At 46.5% G+C, this 20000-nt stretch overlaps 1 protein-coding gene across 3 annotated transcripts in view; it reads left to right on the top strand.

Moving 5' to 3' along the window:
- The window catches only part of NAA35 (N-alpha-acetyltransferase 35, NatC auxiliary subunit), a 142400-nt gene that overhangs the window by 99615 nt on the left and 22785 nt on the right, over positions 1–20000 (top strand). For all 3 annotated transcript variants that reach the window (XM_085846162.1, XM_085846159.1, XM_085846161.1), the window contains exons 16-17: positions 16922–16988; positions 18159–18257. In XM_085846162.1, the coding sequence (XP_085702288.1) occupies positions 16922–16988; positions 18159–18257 (166 nt within the window). The remainder of the gene's footprint in view (positions 1–16921; positions 16989–18158; positions 18258–20000) is intronic.

Below are 20000 nucleotides of genomic sequence, written 5' to 3' on the forward strand. Positions count from 1 at the left end.
TAACATTCATTAACCTGAAACTACCCCAGGCTTTCCAAAAATGCCTCGCACTTTAAAACTATTGGTTCTAAAAACCATGATTCCCTTCGCCTGTGTTGGTTTCCATTATAAATTTGGGCCTTGCCCTCAAATTCTCATACGTGCCCTCGCACAATTTCCTGGCTGGGCAGCGTGGCTCAACTGGCAGGAACTCCCCCTCTGCCGAACTTGTGCTCTGCTCGTCGGAGCTTTACAAACACGCTCGCGTGGAGAACCCATCCGGTCCAAATTCTGAATCCAGCCTCGCTTCTGTCCGTCCGCGGGATCGGCTAACATCCACCGCTGGCGTTTCTGAACTGGGTTTCCCCTGCGCAGCCGCGCACATGGCGGCCTTCTGTGTAGCGCTGCACGGACCCCGCGCTCGCTGCTGTGCAAACCCGGCACGGTTCTCAATTCAGCTACGGCCGCAACTCGGCCCTTGTCCTTCATCTGGTTCCGTTGTCGTCGCCGTTCAACGCACACTCTCCTGCGTGCCACGACGCTCACACACTCCACCATGGCACTTGGACACGGGGATGCGGTTGCGTTCTCCCGCATACCGACTGCCATTTCTCTTTCATACCGCGACCTCACACACGCGGTTTCTTTCACACACGGAGTGCTGGGAAACACGCACCCCGGCACACTCGTGACCACACCACTCACACACGGGGTCTCTTCCATACCCGGTGCGCGTTTCAACATGCCTGCTGCACTCACACCTTTCACCACACACACCAGGCCAATCACACTGGGGAATTGTGTCACCACAAGGGTTGCCGGGGTCTCCATACCCCCCAAGCTCCTCGTGCACCCGTCAACAGTACTCGCCCCCTCTAACTCGCTCGGCATGACCGAACTCACCTGGTCGTGATTCGCTTCAAGGGAGAATCGCGTCTCCCTCCGTTCCCGAAGGAGGCTATCCAGCTGCTTGCACCGGGTCACGAGATAGTCCGCCAGCTCGCCTCCATTAAGCCTCGCTACCTCTGTGTGTGTGTGTGTGTGTGTGTGTGTGTGTGTGTGTGTGTGTCCATGTTTAACCCCGTCCAATTCACCCTCTATCTCCCGTGTCTCTGTACATTTTATTTCCTGCGTCTCCGTCGTTGTCACCGCTACCTCCTTTATTATTTCCTTTTCTTCCTCGCTCCATTTTCCTTCCCATTTGAGTCGTTCTGCCTCTCTGAGCCTCTTTAGTTGTTCATTTTCTTTCCGGAGCTTTTCCATCTCCGTGGACTCAAATTTTGCTGTTTCGTTGAGTTGATTCATTTCAAACTCATATTGTTTTTGTTTTCTACCCCACCGTTCCTCTCGTTCTTCCTTCTCCAACGTCATCATTTCTTTCAATTGGCTTAGTTCTTTTTCCCGTTTCGTTCGTTGTTCGTTCTCTATCTCCTCGCACTCCCGCCTTGCTTTTTCTTTGAATTGGTCCAACTCAAATTCATGTTCTTTTTGTTTTCTATTCCACTGTTCCTCTCGTTCTTCCTTCTCCAATCTCGTTTCCTTCAATCGACTGATTTCTCCTTGCTGCTTCATTCCTTGCTCCTTCACTTTCTCCTCGTACTCCATCCAACCTATTTTTTTTCCTTCTGTCGTTCAGTTTCAAACTCGTACTCTTTTTGTTTTCTATCCCATTGTCTCTCTTGTTCCTCATTCTGCAATCTTATTTCCTTCAAATGACTGATTTCTTTCTCTTGTCTCATTTGTTCTTCTTCCATTACTCTTTCCTGCATCTCATTCTGCAATCTGGCCTTCGCTTCCAGCTGTTCGATCTGTACAGTGTGGTACCTTAAAGTTTCATTCTCCGTTTTCGTTCTTTCTTCTCTCACCATCCTCAACTCGTTTTGTAATTGAGTCTCTTTGTTTTGGTGTTTCTGTAACTCAAAAGCTTTCTTTTCTAATTCCTTTCTCATCTCCGCACACTCCAACCTTGCTTTGGTTTCTAACTGTTTGATCTGAACAGTGTGGTTCCTTAACGTTCCATTCTCTGCTGTCGTTCTTTCTTTCAACGTCCTCAGTTCATTTTGTAATCCTATCTCTTTGTTTTGGTGTTTCAGTATCTCAGAAGCTTTCCTTTCTAATTCGTTTTTCATCTCTACACCTCTTTCACATTCTTTCTTCCTCATTTCATCCATTTCCCTCCTGTATTTATTTAGGTATTCCAGGCAATCCTCTTTCAGCTCCTGAACTTGTTCCTGTGCATCGGCCAATCGTTGTGCTTCCGTGTGCACAAAATCCGAATGAACCCAGTCTGCGTTGGCTAAGTCCTTTTCCAACCCCCGAATTCATTCCTGTGCCTCAGCCAATTCAGTTTGCAATGTACTGCCGTCGCCCTGCCTCGCCTGCCATGACCCTGTGGTTTGAACCGGTGGGCGGGAGGGCTTTCCCCGCTGTGCCGTGCGGCTCGTTGCGCTAGTAATAGCGGCCCGCTCACGCCTCGTGCCGCGCTGAGGTGTGGCCGCGCCGCCATCTTGCGACTCCAAGTTTGTTTGCCAGAAAAGTTCCTGTACAGGCCGCTCCCACTGACTACTATTCGTGGTGCGGTTATAATAATAAAACGGAGAACCAGGTACATTGTTGCATCGCCGTATTTCCCAACCTTTTGGTACGGGTCCAACCCGTATGGTGATGGCGTCCTGGACCATGGATTCTAACATTTCTAAATCTATTCCTAATCCCTCCTGCCCCTGCTCGCCTTGGCTGAACTTTTACGTGCTGGGAATAAAATTTATAACACTCGTAATTTGGGGACACGGGGGGGGGGGGGGGGTTTGCTCCGTATACCCCTGATCCGACTCCGTGAATTTTGCTACAGAGGCGGAGGGGGCCTAATCGCACTCCTGACAACTAGTTGTTACAGACCGGGGGTCGGCTGCCAACCGACCGCTCTGAACGGAGCCGCAAGTCGAGTCGGCCTGACCGATCGCCCGGAATATAGATCGCCGCCCGGATAACTCCGAGCGACGGGTCCTTGTATAAGAACCGAAATATGCCAATCGGCAGATCACGTGGGGTAGGGTCGATTGCCAATCTTCAATGTACCTAAATACCCACGTGATCCAACTACCGGGGTATTCCACCCTCGACGGATCTCGTACGGAACAAACCGCCGAGGCGAGCCTGTCCGTGCGCGATTCGGAGCGGCGTAATCGCCGAGAACCGTCGGTCCAAATGTCCCCCTATTATGGCAAACCAACGGCTTTCTAACTCTCAACACACAAAATGTTCAGTCAATGAGGGAATGGACGAAACGAACAGGTTTACATTCACACAAGGACATTTATTATAATGAAACGCGTATGCAATTAAACAAGCAACAAAAGCACGACAAAAGAATTACAACCGTCTATAAGCAATTATTAATGTACAGTCACTTACACAGTTTTACTTACGAGACTCGGCGCCACAACATTCATTCGAAAGAAAAGCAGGAAAAAGACCCCATCAAAGGCAATGGGGTCAGACTGGACCTCTTGGGTCTTTCTGGCGTGGGACTTGGCAGACTGAACGAGTCCCACGAGACCGTTGCAGGTTACCTGCACCCTTGTGGTGTCTGGCTTGGGCGACCCGCGATGCTCCTTCCCCACGGCAGCTAGCATAGCCATGGTCGAGCTCGGGCCTTCCATGTGGCAGGCGAGCTCTCTCCGGCTCTCTCCACACGAACGTGCTTGGGCGACCCGCGATGCTCCTTCCCCACGGCAGCTCGCGTAGCCGCGGGTGGCAGGCGACCTCTCTCCGGCTCTCTCCACACGAACGCGCAGCTTGCGCGACACAGCAGACAAGGCTGCGCCTCCAGCTCGCGTCTCGTTCGCGACGCCCGGACTTCCACGCAGCTCCTTGGCTTCTGGCTTCCTCCCGACTCGCCCAACTGCCGAAGCAAAATGCTTACTCCTCCCACGGGACTCAGCACACGAACTCTGCCACGGGACTCCCACAAACTCAGCCCTACCGCGGGACTCCTACTGGACTCTTTACACGGGGCTTTCACGAACTCAGCCCCACCACGGGACTCCCACGAACTCTTTACGAACTCTTGTCACGGGACTTTAATGAGACTCTTTTTGAACAAAGAAAAGATGTCCTCTTTATCCTTTGCACCCCCTCCCCCGCACCCGGCGTGACTCATGCCCTCGTGATCCACCCCCCCGCCCCCCCGCTCAACCATGGGTGGGAGGGAGTTGTTGACGTCACCGCAGGGTTCTTCTTCCTCTTCGCAGAAGAGGGGGAGGGACGTCGCCATTGTTTCGTTCCCTAACTATTAAATCTATCCGCAGCGCATCTAATCAATTTCAAAACATTTAAACAATGGAAGGTGAGCTATCTAGGGAACATGCACTTCTCGACATAGCTGACTCAGGGAACCTGTATGTTGTGTGCAATTGAATTCCAAATTCGTAACAAATATATTTATATATATATATATATATATATATATATATATATATATATATATATATATATATATATATTTATATTTATATTTATATATATATATTTATATATATATATATATATATATATATATATTTATATTTATATTTATATTTATATTTATATATATTTATATTTATATTTATATTTATATTTATATTTATATATATATATATATATATTTATATATATATATATATATATATATATATATATATATATATTTATATTTATATATATATATATATATTTATATATATATATTTATATATATATATATATTTTTTATATATATATATATATATATATATATATTTATATATATATATATATATTTTTTTTATATATATATATTTTTATATATATATATATATATATATATATATATATATATATATATATATATATATATATATGTATGTATATTGTTGCGGGTTCGCGCCCGCCGGCGTGCGAGCGGCCACGTAACTCGAATCGCAGCACGTCGCCCACCGGACGGACAATCCCGTCGTGACCCTCTCGGATTAACGCCGGGAACTAGTCACGGGTGGGCCTTTCGGCCTCACCACGATCGTGCCAATCGGCCCCCCGCGTGGGATAGGGTTGCTCGCCAAATTCGACCTACCTAAGTACCCACACGGAGGGTAGACCGGGCGATCGCACCTCGCCGCAGGTCGACTTCGGACACGGGCCACTTTAAGAGACCCGTTCCGTACTATCGGGATAACCGAGCGGTGTTATCGTCAACCTCGATGGTTCGATTAATTATTGGGCGTATTTAGCCCACGACCAACCCTTTACATGAAGTAAGATGGAGATTCAATAAAAGAAAAGACTAAGCGAAACGGGAAAAACAGTTCAACATAAAGCACATTTATTCCGCGGCAAACGGAAAGCACACATATACAATCACAACAATTATGCACCAAAAGCAAATGTAAAAGTAACACGACAATTCTGCACAAAAAGCAAATGCAACAAAAGAAACACAATGCAGATCTACTACCGACTACCGAGCACACGGCAACACTTATACAGTTTTACTTCACAGACGGCGCCGACAACACATATACTCCAAAGCAAAAGAAAAAGGGGCCACCCTCATCGACAAGGGGGCAGACGGGCCTGGGGCCGAGACCGCGTCGAGCCTACCCGTCTGGTGATGAGTCGCAAAATGGCGGCGGCGCCCCGACTCCGCGCTCCTCCGCGGGCCTCACTGGCACTGCCTGGAATGGGGTGGGAACGGGGCCCCCTTCTCACACTATCTCAGCGCGGGGGGAAACGGGGGGGTTGTTGATGCTCGGGGGAATGAGGATATCTGGCTGGCTTGGATCCCGCGACGAGCGACGCCACTGCGACCTCGGTCGCGTTACCGGCCTCCCCTCTCCGCAGCTCCCCGACTCTGACACGAGCGCCGACCTCCACAAAGATTCTTGGCTTCTCCAGCCTCTCCGGACCCCGACAGACACTCTCTCGACTGATTTCGCCGCCGCCACAACTCTCCAACTCTTTCCTCTTCTCAACTCCTTCCTCTGAATTCGCCGCCGCCACAACTCTCCAACTCTTCCCTCTCCTCAACTCCGTCCAACTCTTTCCTCTTCTCAACTCTTCTGACTGCTCGACTCTCCAACTGCTCCACTCCGTCCAACTGCCTCGATTCGCTCCGCGCTCGGTGCTTTATAGTCCGACAGGAGAAATCATATGCAGATTTTTGGATCAGGAATGGATCGGGGGCGGAGCCACTCTCGCCCATTGGACGAAGGAAAAGTGGGCGTGAATCATTCTTGATCCGCGAATCTGCATATAGCGATTATACTCCGACGCACCTGGAGGCGGGGCCAAATCGCCCCACGCTCGCTGATAGGACGGAACAGAAGTGGGCGTGAATCATTCTTGATCCGATTTCTCGGAAAGGCTGGTGTTTTTGCACCCGCTGCTCGGTGCGCGCTCTGTACGAGTCCAGGATCGGTGCCCACAAGCGGCGCGGGAATGGCGGTGATGCGATGGTTGCGAGGGCGAGTTGTGACGGTAAAGGTCGTGGCTGTTGGCGTTGCTGTTGTTGTGAAGCGGCGTTGCGGTTGGTGGTTGGTGTGTGAAAGCGGTTGTGGAGAAGGTGGATGTTGTGAAGGTAGTAATGGCGGCTGGTCCAAAATAAAGATAGTAAAAGAAAAACGGCTATCTAAAAGGGTCGCAGCCCGAATGAATGACATTTATTCCCTCTAAACAATGGGTTTGGGGCTAACTACACATATACTTACAGAGATATCTCACCTACGGGACCTGAATGGTGGTTTGTGAATTTTGTCAACCACAACACTATATATAGTTACGGCTGTGGAAATTTTCAATACACCATAAATTGCCCTCAGGTGAGATATATCGATAAGTTCATGTGTAGTTAGCCCACACCTGTTGTTTAGAGGGAATATGTGTGATTCATCCTGGCTGCGACGCTTTGAGTTAGCCATTTTTCTTTCTCTATCGTTATTTTGGACCATTAAGCCGCCAACAACTCAAACACCACCTTCGCCTCTTTACCTCCACAACTCCATCCCACAAACATCGCTTCACCGCCATTCCCAAACGACGCCCGCCAACCACCAAACCACCACAGCAACCTCCCCCCCACCACCTTCGCCTTTCTCCTTCCACAACCATCGACCCCACCACCAGTCAACACCGAACGTCGTACTGTCCGAAGCCGTTCGGTGATTGCTGCCGAACGCAGCAAGCCGCGAGTGCAATGGATACCTTTACGGGAGAGAAATTCGGATCAAGAAGGCCTCACGCCCCTTTTCCTCCGTCCAATGGGTGAGCGTCGGGCGGTATGGCCCCACCTCCAAGCGCGATGAATGTGGATTCTTTACCATGTGCGCCAGGACCATCCGGGTTTGTGAGGACTGCCCTGCAGGCAGCCTGTGCATCCAGTCCATTTTTTGTGTTTTGCGACCATCTCCATCCATTCCCCTGCACCAAAGACTTTGCTATGACTTTTGCCTTTCCCCTTTCACAGATCACAAGTCCTGGGCCATGGTTAGTGTAATGTAATGGATTAGTTAAAATTGTAAATACGTGAACCCCCGCCTGCATGTTTGTTTTAGCGCCGGCAATTTTAGTTAAGTTGTCCGAATGAGTCTGAGAGTTTGTTTAGTTAGTTACGCAGCGCATTAGGTTATTTATTTTTGGGACACGTTGAAAGAAATGTCGCACTCAGGGATCCGAAGGTAGAACGTACTAGGGGAAAACTTACACATGCTGGTCACACGAAAAATTGACGACTCGGGACGAGTCTGTAAAAAGCGGAGCGGGTAGTCTTACGAATTTGGAATTCAATTACACAAAACATACAGGTTCCCTTAGTCAGCTATGTCGATAAGTGCATGTTCCCTAGATAGCACACCTTCCATTGTTTAAATGTTTTGTAATCGATTTTGATGCGCTGCGGATCGATTTAATAGTTAGGGAGCGAACATTGGAGATGTCCCTCCCTCTCTCTCTTCTACGAAGAGGAAGAAGAGCCCTGCGGTGACGTCAACAACTCCCTCCCACCCGTGGTTGAGCGGAGGGTGGATCACGAGGGCATGAGTCACGCCGGGTGCGGGGGAGTGGGTGCAAAGGATAAAGAGGACATCTTTTCTTTGTTCGTGTGGGAGTCCCGTTGTAGGGCTGAGTTCGTGGGAGTCCCGTGGGAGAGTTCTTGAAGAGTCCCGTTCTGAGTCCCGTGTGCAGAGTTCGTGTGCTGAGTCCCGTGGGAAGAGTAAGCTTTGTTTTTGCTTCCGAGAGAGCAGTCATTCAGCAGGCCATCGGGTACTGCTTGGCTTGCTTGGCTTGAGGCCTTCGGAAGCTTTTTGCTTCGGCTGGCTCGGTGAGCTTCGGCTGCTGCTTTGTTTTGGAAGGAACTTGAGCCGGTTGTTCGGCTCGAGCTGCGAGTGTAGGCTTCTTCTTCTTCTTCCTCTTCTTCTTGGTTCATGGAGCTTTTCGTTCTCCATTTTGTTTCCCGGCTTGGTGCGACGCATCGGCCTCTTCTTGGAGTTGATTCCTCGAGGAAGCGATGCATCGACAAGAAGGATCGGCGCCTCATCTCACCGGCACGTGTTGAGAAGCGCGGGAGGATTCGCGGGAGCTCGGGAAGGATCACGGCGATTTGGATCCAGCTCGCTCTCGCTGAAGCCCAGGACCGGACATGTTGAAGACCACACGAGGTGGAGAGGTTCGAGTTAGGCTCCGAGTTTCAGCTCACCTGTCCTCCGAGCTGGAGCTTGTGATTAAAGGCCTTAGCCACCGTTGTGTGTGTGTGTGTGTGTGTGTGTGTGTGTGTGTGTGTGTGTGTGTGTGTGTGTGTGTGTGTGTGTGTGCGTGCGTGCGTGCGTGCGTGCGTGCGTGCGTGCGTGCGTGCGTGCGTGCGTGCGTCCGTGGGCCCGTCTAATAAGTAGGAACTGCTGTTAAGTGTAAATGACTGTACATAATAAGTAGACGGTTGTTGTTCTTTTGTCGTGCTTTTGTTGCTTGTATAATTGCATATGTGTTTTGCCTTATTTAATTGCATACGTGTTTTATTATAATAAATGTCCTTGTGTGAATGTAAACCTTCTCGTTGCGTCCATTCCCTCATTGACTGAACATTTCGTGTGTTGGGAGTTAGAAAGCCGTTGGTTTGCCGTAATAGGGGGGCATTTGGACCGACGGTTCTCGGCTATTACGCCGCTCGGAATCTCGCACGGACAAGCTCGCCTCGGCGGTTTGTTCCGTACGAGTTCTGTCGAGGGTGGAATACCCCTGTAGTTGGATCACGTGGGTATTTAGGTAAACTGAAGATTGGCAATCGACTCTACCCCACTTGATCTGCCTATTGGCGTATTTCGGTTCTTGTACAAGGACCCGTCCCTCGGAGTTATCCGGGTGGCGATCTATATTCCGGGCGATCTGTCGGGCTGACTCGACTTGTGATTCCGTTCAGAGCGGTCGGTTGGCGGCTGTCCCCCGGCCTGTAACAATATAGTAGGTATGCAATGCTCGGCTGCTTTCCACCGAAGCTCACCTGAACAAGGCTTGCCCAAAATGTGAAAACAAACCTAATTTTGATTCATGACTCATGTCCCATCGAAGCCCTACACCAAAAAGTCACGAGACACGCATATGTCTGCTACCAAATCCTTGACCACACTCCACTTGCACACCCATTCCTGAAATGCACTTTGCCGCTTCAGCTTTCACCAAGCGAAGCAAATACATATTTTTACACCTCACCAATTAACTACAAAGCATGGAGGTTCCAGAATGCACTGACCTGAACACAAAACCTCCCTACAGCGATTTTGCTTTGTTTTGCTCAAAGAATTGTCGTTTTCACCATTGATTACAGTGCACTTGTAATCAATCAAACAACCTTTGCTTTATTTTCACAAATCGTCTGTGGTTCATTTTTACATTACAAAATTCTGTCGCGCATTGATCTCAGTTCCTGTTCTTTAAATGGTTGATAAATGTAGTCTTTAAACTACAGCGGCTTGCACATCTTGCCCTTCTTTGCCTTGCGCTGCTGGTACTGCTGGCATACCTGGAACAATTTCTCGCATGGGATAAGTGGGGACGGGGGGCACTGCTACTTGAGTTATTTTACTTTCCCCCACACATACATCATAAACAACTGATACTGTGCAGCTGACTGAGGTACTCCCAGCGGTTGATATGCCGGGGGGTTGGGTGTCAATGGTACTGTATTGGTGTTAGAGTACCTCTGCCCCGATGCTGCAGACACCGGGACAGATGATGAGCCATGTCCTGTTATCTGGCTAGGTGCTGGCGCTAATGCTCCTGCATCCTTAGCTTGCCGCTCTGCACCTTCTAATTGACCCTGAAGCATCAGCACCTCACCCGCCAAGGTTGCTTGCTTGGCTGTGCTTGGTCTCTTCGTGGCTTCCTCTTGCCATAACCCAAACCCTGCCAGTTTAGTGGCATTTGTTTCATGGATAGTCTATGGCATCTTCACAACTCTTTCCGCAGATTCTGCACTACTGGCAGGTCAAACGACCCGCCCTCTGGCCATGGTGAGCTATCTTTAACCGTCCATTCTGCCCAGCAATCATTTTGTTCCACTGCTACCATCCCATGTAATTTAAACATATGGTAAGCAGGGGTATCCTGAGGAGGTTCTTCCTTCTCCTCTCATTTTCCTGATTTGTTTCCCATATTTCACTGTTGCCGAACCATTCCTGGAATTTTCTTGGGGCCGACTAAGCAGCCTCAGCCATATGCCCTCAGCCCTCAAACTCCCCTCTCTGGACCTTAAAATAGCTTACCCCTTGATAAACAAAAACCATTTTCTCCACATTTATCTTTACCGGTTCTTGGGCAAGGACAAGGGGCAGAAGCAGGGATGGACAAAACCTGGGGTGAGAAAGAGAATATCTAATTTAAACTCCCCAGTACAAAGGCTTACCTTATTCATATTGGTCACCAAGGGTTTATCCCCACCTCTCCTTCACCTCGTCTCGCCCCTGCTCGCTGTGCCAATTGTCGAGGCATCGATCACCCTTTGCTGAGGCATGAAGACGTCAATGTACTTGAGAGAAAATTGTTTATTACCTATCAATACGTGCGCACGGAAAACACACCCAGGCACAACAATTTGTGTTTGAGGAACCCGGAGAGAGCGCTGCCCTAATGGTCGAGTCACTCCCACATATATACACGGTTTTATCGACAACAAATTTCGTTACATAATCGTCCTTCCTTTCATCCCAGGACCAGCTGTTTACCAACCGGTTTATGTCCTTTCAACACCTGTGTATTAAGCAAGATAAGGAGGACGTGAAGTTACTCCCAGATCCACTTACACAATGTTCTTGTGAATCATTCAAGGTTGACCACATTCCTTATCTCTTTACACAATGTTCTTTTGGAACAGCAAGCAGGAATATATTTTAATTAACTCAAGTGAGTGAATTGAGTTGGGAAGAAACAAAAAGCTTCAAAAAAGGTACGAATCTCAACACACACACACACACACACACACACACACACACACACACACACACACACACACACACACACACACACACACACACACACACACACACACACACACACACACTGTTCCGGATTTCGAATCCGGTCTGATGAATGCATCCACACATCCAGTTCCTTAGACAGTTATTTACTTAAATGCATGTTCAGATTAGCCCCATCCTCATGTCTAATGGGATTTTAAATGTGATGCCTTGAGAAGGGTGAATAATAGATCCCCTCTCTTATGGGAAGCTTTTTTCTTTACGACAGACACGATTACACACATTTATTTCACGAGCTCTGAAGCACGCTCTCATTTTCCTCAGCAACGTTCTTTCGCGAGCTCTGAAGCCCACCCTTATATTTCCTCGGCAACATTTCTTTCACGAGCTCTGAAGCCCGCCCTCATTCTCCCTCAGCAAACTACTTTCGTGAGCTCCGACACCCACCTTTTTGAGAGCGCACGAGTCGTCATGGTAACCGTGTGCAAGTGGGGCAGGGTGAGCTTGGGGTGGACTGCACCCGCGGAGACGGCCCGGAGATATAAAACGAACAGGAGAACAGCGAGAGGAAAGCGGGGGTGATAGAAAGCAGGGTGAAAGAAAGCCAGTGAGGGAGAAGACAATGAGAAGTAAGCTTGAGAAGCGGGTGAAACTGCGCAAAAGAGGAGAAGGAAGCGAGCGTGTGGTTCGCGTGTGGGTGTCTGACCAGCACCAACAACGAGACAATTCGTCCTTCCCAGTGCTTGGGCAAGCAAGCGTGTGGTGCGCGTGTGGGTGTGAGCAGCGCCACCAACAAGTGAGGCACGGGTCTAAACCCGCGAAAGACTATCTCGGTGCCCTCCAGACTTCGACTGGCGTTCAAGGCTGTTCGTGAGAGGGTGCATGGCAAAGCTGGGTGCTGGCAACGGACGTGACATGCATGCACGCATTTCAGGACGTTTTCACTTCACGGATGATTACTTTCTGGTGAGCGAGACGATTCTTCCCCCACCCCTCCCCCGCCCCGAATGATCTGTTGGGTACCCATGTCTGTGTTTAGCTGTAAGTAAGTCAACCCCCGATAAGTATCTACTCTTTGTGTCTTTCCTGGCATTTGATTGATTTTGCTTTGAAATTTATTCATTTATTTATGCCAGAAAATAAAAAGTTCTTTTTATTTTATTATTTTATTACTAATAAATCATTTGTCGATTTCCAACCTGTCTGTGTTTGTCCTTTCCTTCCATTGGTCTAGCATTGTTCGAACCGAGATAGACTGGGAGGTAATTACCACAGATTTGACCAAAAATAGTCGGAACGCACCAGTGGTTAAAACGCTCGGCGCCCTAATGAAAAATCTAATCGAGATAACATTGGTGCTTTGCCGAGGGCGCGCTCCCGCTCAGGTAACCATGTGACCTCGAGTTAAACGGAATAATTAGACGGTGGACACTGGAACTCGTGGTTGACTGGATGGCGTTCGTGGTTCTAAAACAACCCACCGTGCCACAACCTTAATTGTGAGCGGTGGCCCCAGATCCGGCTCTACCAAGGACAACCGGGGATTAATCCTCCTGAGTGACAAGCTGGTGTCTCGGTACCCGTAGCCGCAACATGTATATGTATATATATATTTTGTATATATATTATTTATTCTTTTAACTTCTCAACTTACACCTCCTGTTACCACGTGTTTCTCTACCCCTCTTCTTCTTCCTGTAACTTTCATCCGACCAGCTTCCTTCTGCGTTTGCCGATCCAAATTCACCAAACACCTACACAATTTTTCTTCAACCTTTCCTTTTCCTAATCTTACGTAATCTGTATTAAATTTTTTTTTTAACGTTTTCTTATAATGTTACAACTTCCTCTTTCACACGTGTTGTTCTCGGTATTGTAACATAATTCGCGACTTCTTCTTCAAATAGTGGAGCAAATAAGTGTGATTTTTTTTTGGCAGAATCGTTCAAATGGTGATACAAGCATGAAATTTGGTACGAACATTCCTTCAGGGTCACTCTGAAAGAAGAAAGTGCTAGCCGTGTGGATTTTCAACATGGCGGCCATTTTTTCCAAGATGGCCGCCATGGTATGAAAAAAAAACAACTTTAAACCATAAAAATCGCCAGAGATGTTGGATTTATTTTATCTTGATGTCAATTTATAGGTTTTTGTCCTTGCGGGAGCTGATTCTTGAGTGTATTGATCGATTTCATGAACCAATAAATCAATTTTAGGACTTGCCTAACAATAAAGAAGTCAAATGACAACTATTGTAGAGGCTTCGAATACAAATAAATTGGTTCTCATCGCGTTATAGATGGGGACGGTTAAAATTGTTGGAGACTTGAACAGAGCTTGTATTTTAATTGCTCAAAATAGTTATTACCCCTCCAAAGGACTGCTAATGCCGGGGTGGCAAAGACTATGAGCTCTCTTTGCTTACGAAATGGCAAGCGAAACAAAGCCTCTGGCAGTCAAGCTCCAACTCTAGCCTTCTCATGGTGGGGGTGTTTCCACAAATAGTGGTGGTGCGAAAGGCGAATCTCTGCCGCCTGAAAACCAGACAGCTCTGGGAAGATGAGGCTCATTAGGAGATGGAAAACTCCGAAATAAAACCACTTGCGACCGAAATGCAGCCACAAGGATCTATAGGACCCTGACACATTGTAACCATCAATGGTGGTGGACACCAGCCAATATCGACTAAACACAAAAAAGAGAGTATGTCATGCACTACCAGGGCACACTGGTGGCATACACTGCTGTGCAACTCAGCATGGGGTTCAATGTTGGCTAAACCGTGGGTTTAGTCTCCCAAATGCTATTGAATGAACCCCTCAGATGTTAGATAGCCACATCTGAACCAACAGGATGTGCCAGCATAGGAGAGCCAAGCCAAGGATAACGGGGGGTTTACATGTAGTTATCCTGATGGTGTACAGATCGCACGGGATTTAAATGGCATTGGATGAACGATCGGGCTAGGTGTAGGGCAAACACATGAACCTGGCTGTATCCCATACATCAAAGTGCACGAAGGCAAGGTGGTTAAAGGATAAACCCTTGACCTTGCCATTGCTCGTCACAAATTATGGATACTCAAGCAAAATCAAAACCACAAACAAACTGGAGGAAATGTTGCCTCTGTCAGAAGGACACAGAGGAAAAGTTAATGTCACCATGAACAAACAGTGACAGTTCAGAGGGCCTTCTTTGAGAAAGTCAAACAGCTCACATTGGTAATGGAGGAAATGGGTAATCCCTTTGAAGAGGAGTCAGGAGATCTTCTTACGCTCGACACCAAGGACATCGCGGATCCTTCCGCTGCTCAGCTAATTGCGACGCATCACGAGAGAGGGAAAGAAAAGTTCAATTCCTTCATGGCTAATCTACAATGTGAGAATGACTGCTCCTTCTACCAGCCTATCAAAAAGAACAGGATAACCTTCTTCAAAAATGAGCCAAAGTCTGCAAGCAAATCCGAGACAAAGTTACTGAAGGAAGACTGCCATTTGTTTTCCCGCCTCTTCATCACCTGCCAAAACAGACAGTATGACCTGCAAGAGTTCTTCACACACGAAAACCAGTCTTTTCCGGCCTCACTCAGTAACAAGGGGAAACTACACACATGTACGAAATCGGATTTAGTGGATGTACTACAAGCCAAAGTGACGCTTCCAGAGACAAAGCCAGAATCTGACGTACTCATTGTAGATGGAGCTGCGCTGGTAAATATCGTAGCACCACGAACACCAAAGACATTTGAAGAGTATGCCATAAAGGATATTGTTCCTAAAGTCGAGTCAGTGCCCATTTAAGATTGAGGAATCTGATCTAGAAATCCTGGAGAAATTTGTGGTCCTGATGTATGACAGATCAAGTTCAGTTGCGTCAGTGAATGAGGCGCGGCTTGCTCTCTTTGCACGAAAGTAGAGGTCATATGATTTAATTCCACCAACACAAGGAGCACTCACGGAACATGCCAATTGAGCTGCATATCAAGCAGGACACATTTGGAGCCAGGCAATAGTCCGCCAGCCAGAAGCTCAGTGTCAGTCCGAGTGGGGTTGCTTCAAAGAAGATGACTCGTGGAAGGTCTTCTGGACTACCCTTGCTCCCATAGCTAAAAGCTGCCAGGAGTTAATGAAATGTGGATGCAAGACACAATGTAGTGGAAGGTGCAAATGCTATCGCTACGGACTAAGTTGTACCCCACTATGCAGTTGTTCTTGTCAGACCTAATCAGAACAATGAACATTGCAGGGCAGAAAAACATGGTAGCCATCTTGGAAAATGGCCGCCATATTGAATTTTAAGTGGCTTACAATTGTATCTCATAAAGTGACCTAAAATAAATATTTCGGCCAAATTTCATGCTTGTATCATTCTTTGAACGATTGTTATTGTTATCTGTTCTTATTTTGGGTGCTCGTCTGGTGGCCATCTTGGAAAATGGCGGCCATGTTGGAATTTCAAGTGGCTCGCACTTGTTTCTCATAAAGTGACATAAAATAAATATTCCTGCCAAGTTTCATGTTTGTATCATCATTTGAACGATTGATCTTGTTATCTGCTCCACTAAAAAGGCTGTTTTTAATTCAACCTTTCCTTCAGCCCGTGTCTAAAAAGTCTAACTGTTGCAATGTTTCTTTTCTCCATTCTCTTAATTCACCTTCATTGCATCCTTCACGTAATGTCTTTAATCGCATCTCTGACTTAAAGATTTTTAAAATCGCAATTTGCAATGCATGTTTGTGTTCCACCAATCATCCTTATGTTTATTCACCAATGTTTATTCATAACATTAGGAATATTGGGGTCTGAGGGGGGGGGTTTGCCCCCCAAAATAGGTGTTTGGTTTTTCTCTGAAACTACACATAATTTTGATGAAACGTCACCACAACCTTCATTACCCGTAATGTACCAAAGATGGTTCACGCCATAAAAATCTGAGGCCGAGGGGGGGGGGGAGGTTGCCCCCCAACAGGGGTATTTGCTTTCTTCTCAGAAACTACACACACAATTACAATTAAGTTTGACCACTACCTTCATCAACCATGTTGTACCAAAGATTGTTCACACGATTAAAAAAAAATAGGGATTTAAGGGGATCTACGGGGGGAGGGGGGGTTGCCCCCCAAAAAATATTTATTTGCTTTCATCTCTGAAACCACACACATAATTTTCATGATGCACAATTTTGATGAAGCTTGACCACAACTTTTATCGCCTGTGACATACCAAGGTTTGTTCATGGCATTAAAAGAAAATCCATAGGTATTTACTTTCTTCTCTATTACATTTTTTGTGGGTCATCCATGCCTACCAGTGGTTCCCTGGTTATGTTATCAAGCGCTACCAGATGAGCGCCCAAGGGTATTGACCCGATGCTTTTTTTTTTCTGTTTTTCTTCACATTCTTTGTTTGTCTCAACCATGTAGCTCATGTCATGATTCTTTTTGTTTTTTTTTTGTTGTTTTTAGGTGTTGCCTCTACAACAATGCACAGGCACGAGAGTACGTTGAAACCTTCATTACACATGCAGTCAGGGTACGTGTGTTCATATTCTTCGTGTCAGCCTTGCATATATTTGAGGCAAATTTTTGTCTGGTTTCTGGACTATTTTCTTCTCGTGGCTTGTCCCACGATCTTTTTTGTTTCCTCACATATCGCTGTCGCATGCATAGCACGCTTTTCGGAGGATACGCACGCTTGGTAAAGAAACATCAAACACTTTTTTTGGCTATAAAATGGCTTGCTTTGCCTATTTTTACATTTGGACGACTAGGCAGACGTCACATTGCATCCACACTTGTTTCCAAACCATGTCATTGCCTTGTTTACAGTAGGGAGTTAAGCACAGCAATGTGGAATGCAGGGGGTCACTTGGATTGTGTGCATCCACCAGGTTGAAACGGCTCACATTCCAAATCTCTGTTTTGTCTAACAGTCCATCACAAGGCTCTGATTCCTCTTGAGGTGGCTTATGCTGGTCTGCCAATTGATGGTCAGGGTTGGTTTGCATTTAGTTTTCCACATTATGATGTGATGACCCATACGGTTGATTTGAGTTTGGCTTCGATGGTTCAAATTGTTTTGATGGCAGTGCCCATCCTCTGGCAGCTAATTTTAATGAGTCATTGGAACTCCTTTAACTATTTCCTCTCGTAAATGATATCACAAATGGAAATGGGCTTTTTGTTTGCTGATGAAGACACTCATGCAAGAGTAGAATAACAAGGCGCAACGGGTCAGCAGACTTAAAATGGAGTGAGGGGAAATCTGTTGGACAACAATGAGCAGATCCATTCAATCACATGCAGAGTAGTTGTGGGGAAGTGCACCATGACTTTTAATCGGATAGTGTATCACATTTATCGCAGCTCATGCAAAAGCTCAGAAAATTATTTTCATAAATCCGACCTTGTAATTGCCTTTTTGTTCTTAAATTGGAAACATGAAATGGACCTAAATCAAATTTATAAGTTTAGCCATCAAGACGCATTTATTGAACGGGTCAAGTACTATTTATCCTTTTATCATTTTCTATTCTAATTACCTTATTTTGCATGAGTCTTTCACATAAATGGTTTAAACATCTGACTTGTTACTCGATCTTCGATCTTCCTGGATTCTTCAAGCCATTTGTTGAACTTCCATCTGTTAAACCTGAATGGTCCAATTAATAATGGGTTGAATGCTGAATGGCTTTCTCTGCAGCCCTTTTGCAGCCTCATCCAAATCCACGGGCACAACCGTGCCCGACAGAGGGACAAACTGGCACACATTCTGGAGGACTTCTCTGCTCTGCAGGATGAAGTAAGGACATAGTATGCAAGATGAAAGCATTGTGGGGTGGTGGGATTCTTCAATTTCAAAACTAATGTATTGTGACGGGACCACTGTTCAAACCCCATTCGGTAAGGGGGGAGGGAGAGTGGTCGAACCGATTGGCTTCCGATCTCTGAAGGCAGAGCATCGACAGTTCCGTAGGATTTCAGAAGACTCCTCTGCTCTGAAAGGTGGGGCATCAAAAGTTCTCGAGGATTCCCGAAGACTTGGCTGACGTGCATTGGTCCTGCGTTGAGAAAAACCAGAGGGCATGCAGAGGAAAACACATGTAGAGAGATGAGATGGAGACATCCATGTGGTAGGGAGATGTTGGGGCTTTCTCACAAACTATCTCGGCACAGGCTAATTGGGGGATTTCATCACACTTATTCTACATGTACGAAGAGATAATGAGTCTGCACTATACCCCCACTCACCTCACTCCCCTTTCTCATCACCCCACCCCCATGTCATCCCTGGAACAATATATTTGTTTCAATTACAAATAAGGGTCACTCTAAAAGTGATGTCTTCCACCCTATGCCCCCACCTCCCACAACACACTTCTACTCTATTTATAAGTAGTATTACTAAAAACTCCATTTATTTTTATGTGTAGTCACCATTTGCAGTTATAGATCTGGACCACTGGCCACCAACTTCAGCGAATTATCGTTCAGAACTCCTGTGTTGGCATTAAGAATCTGGTGGATTGATGCACCAAGACTATTGACAAAGACATATCATGTTGAATAAGGTGACATTAATTCAAGTAATTATACAGGGTTCTCTATTAATGCCTGGTGTTGGCTTAATGGTTAGGGTGGGGGGTTTTGGATCCTCGGGTCCCGAGTTTAAATCCCGCTCATCTGTTTAATTAATACCAGGTGGGGTTAACTCGGCCTGTCATCCTTCCGAGGTCAGAAAAATGAATGCCAGCTTGCTAGTATACTGTGTCGGAGTGGCGACCCGCCCAGGATTGGGCCCAATAGCCAAGGAGACTGCTTAAGCAGCACCAATGCTCTGCACAGAGTATCGTCCCAATCTCCTCCTCCTCCTCCTCCTCCTCTCGATAAAGGCTTGTGGCTGACAGCTTTTTGCACAGCTATTCAGAAGGACCCCACCGGCTACTTCAGCCAGTTTCAAAAGACGTTGAGGGTCTACAATAACAATAGGTCACAATCCCGATGATGATAAGCTCAGTGTACCCGAAGGTGATGGAAGTGAACTCGAAGCAGCAGGTACAGTTGGTCATGAATATATTACTGATCTCTCAACTTAATTTAATTATCAAAATATTATAAACACTTATTTATTCAGCAGTTATCAATGTTACATAATTTAAATTTTGACATTAGTGTACCTTATTTCAGAGGAAGAAACAGAAACTTTGATGATAATGAGGTGTGGGTGCTGTCTTCAAATTGAGAATCCTTATTTCACAAACTGAGAACCATAGCCCTAGGGCCTAGACCAAAAAACTGCTTCAGCAGCACCGACATTCTGTGTCGAGCATGGTGCATGATGACGATGATGACGACAAGTAGAACTACGCTACAAGTCTCAGCAGCACCACAATGCTATTGTTTCAGAGTTAAACCAACATGTGAGCAACTTTCACAAAGAGACTCAGAAAAAGAAGTAAGTTCAGGATGAAGTCCTCCATCATGTATTTTCTCATCAATCATCATCCATATCTAAACCATTTATAAGAAATGTCCTTGTAGTCTG

The sequence above is a fragment of the Eptatretus burgeri genome, chromosome 11, assembly GCF_056783735.1.
Source record: "Eptatretus burgeri isolate ZD-2024b chromosome 11, Ebu_testis_v1, whole genome shotgun sequence".
NCBI lineage: Eukaryota > Metazoa > Chordata > Myxini > Myxiniformes > Myxinidae > Eptatretus > Eptatretus burgeri.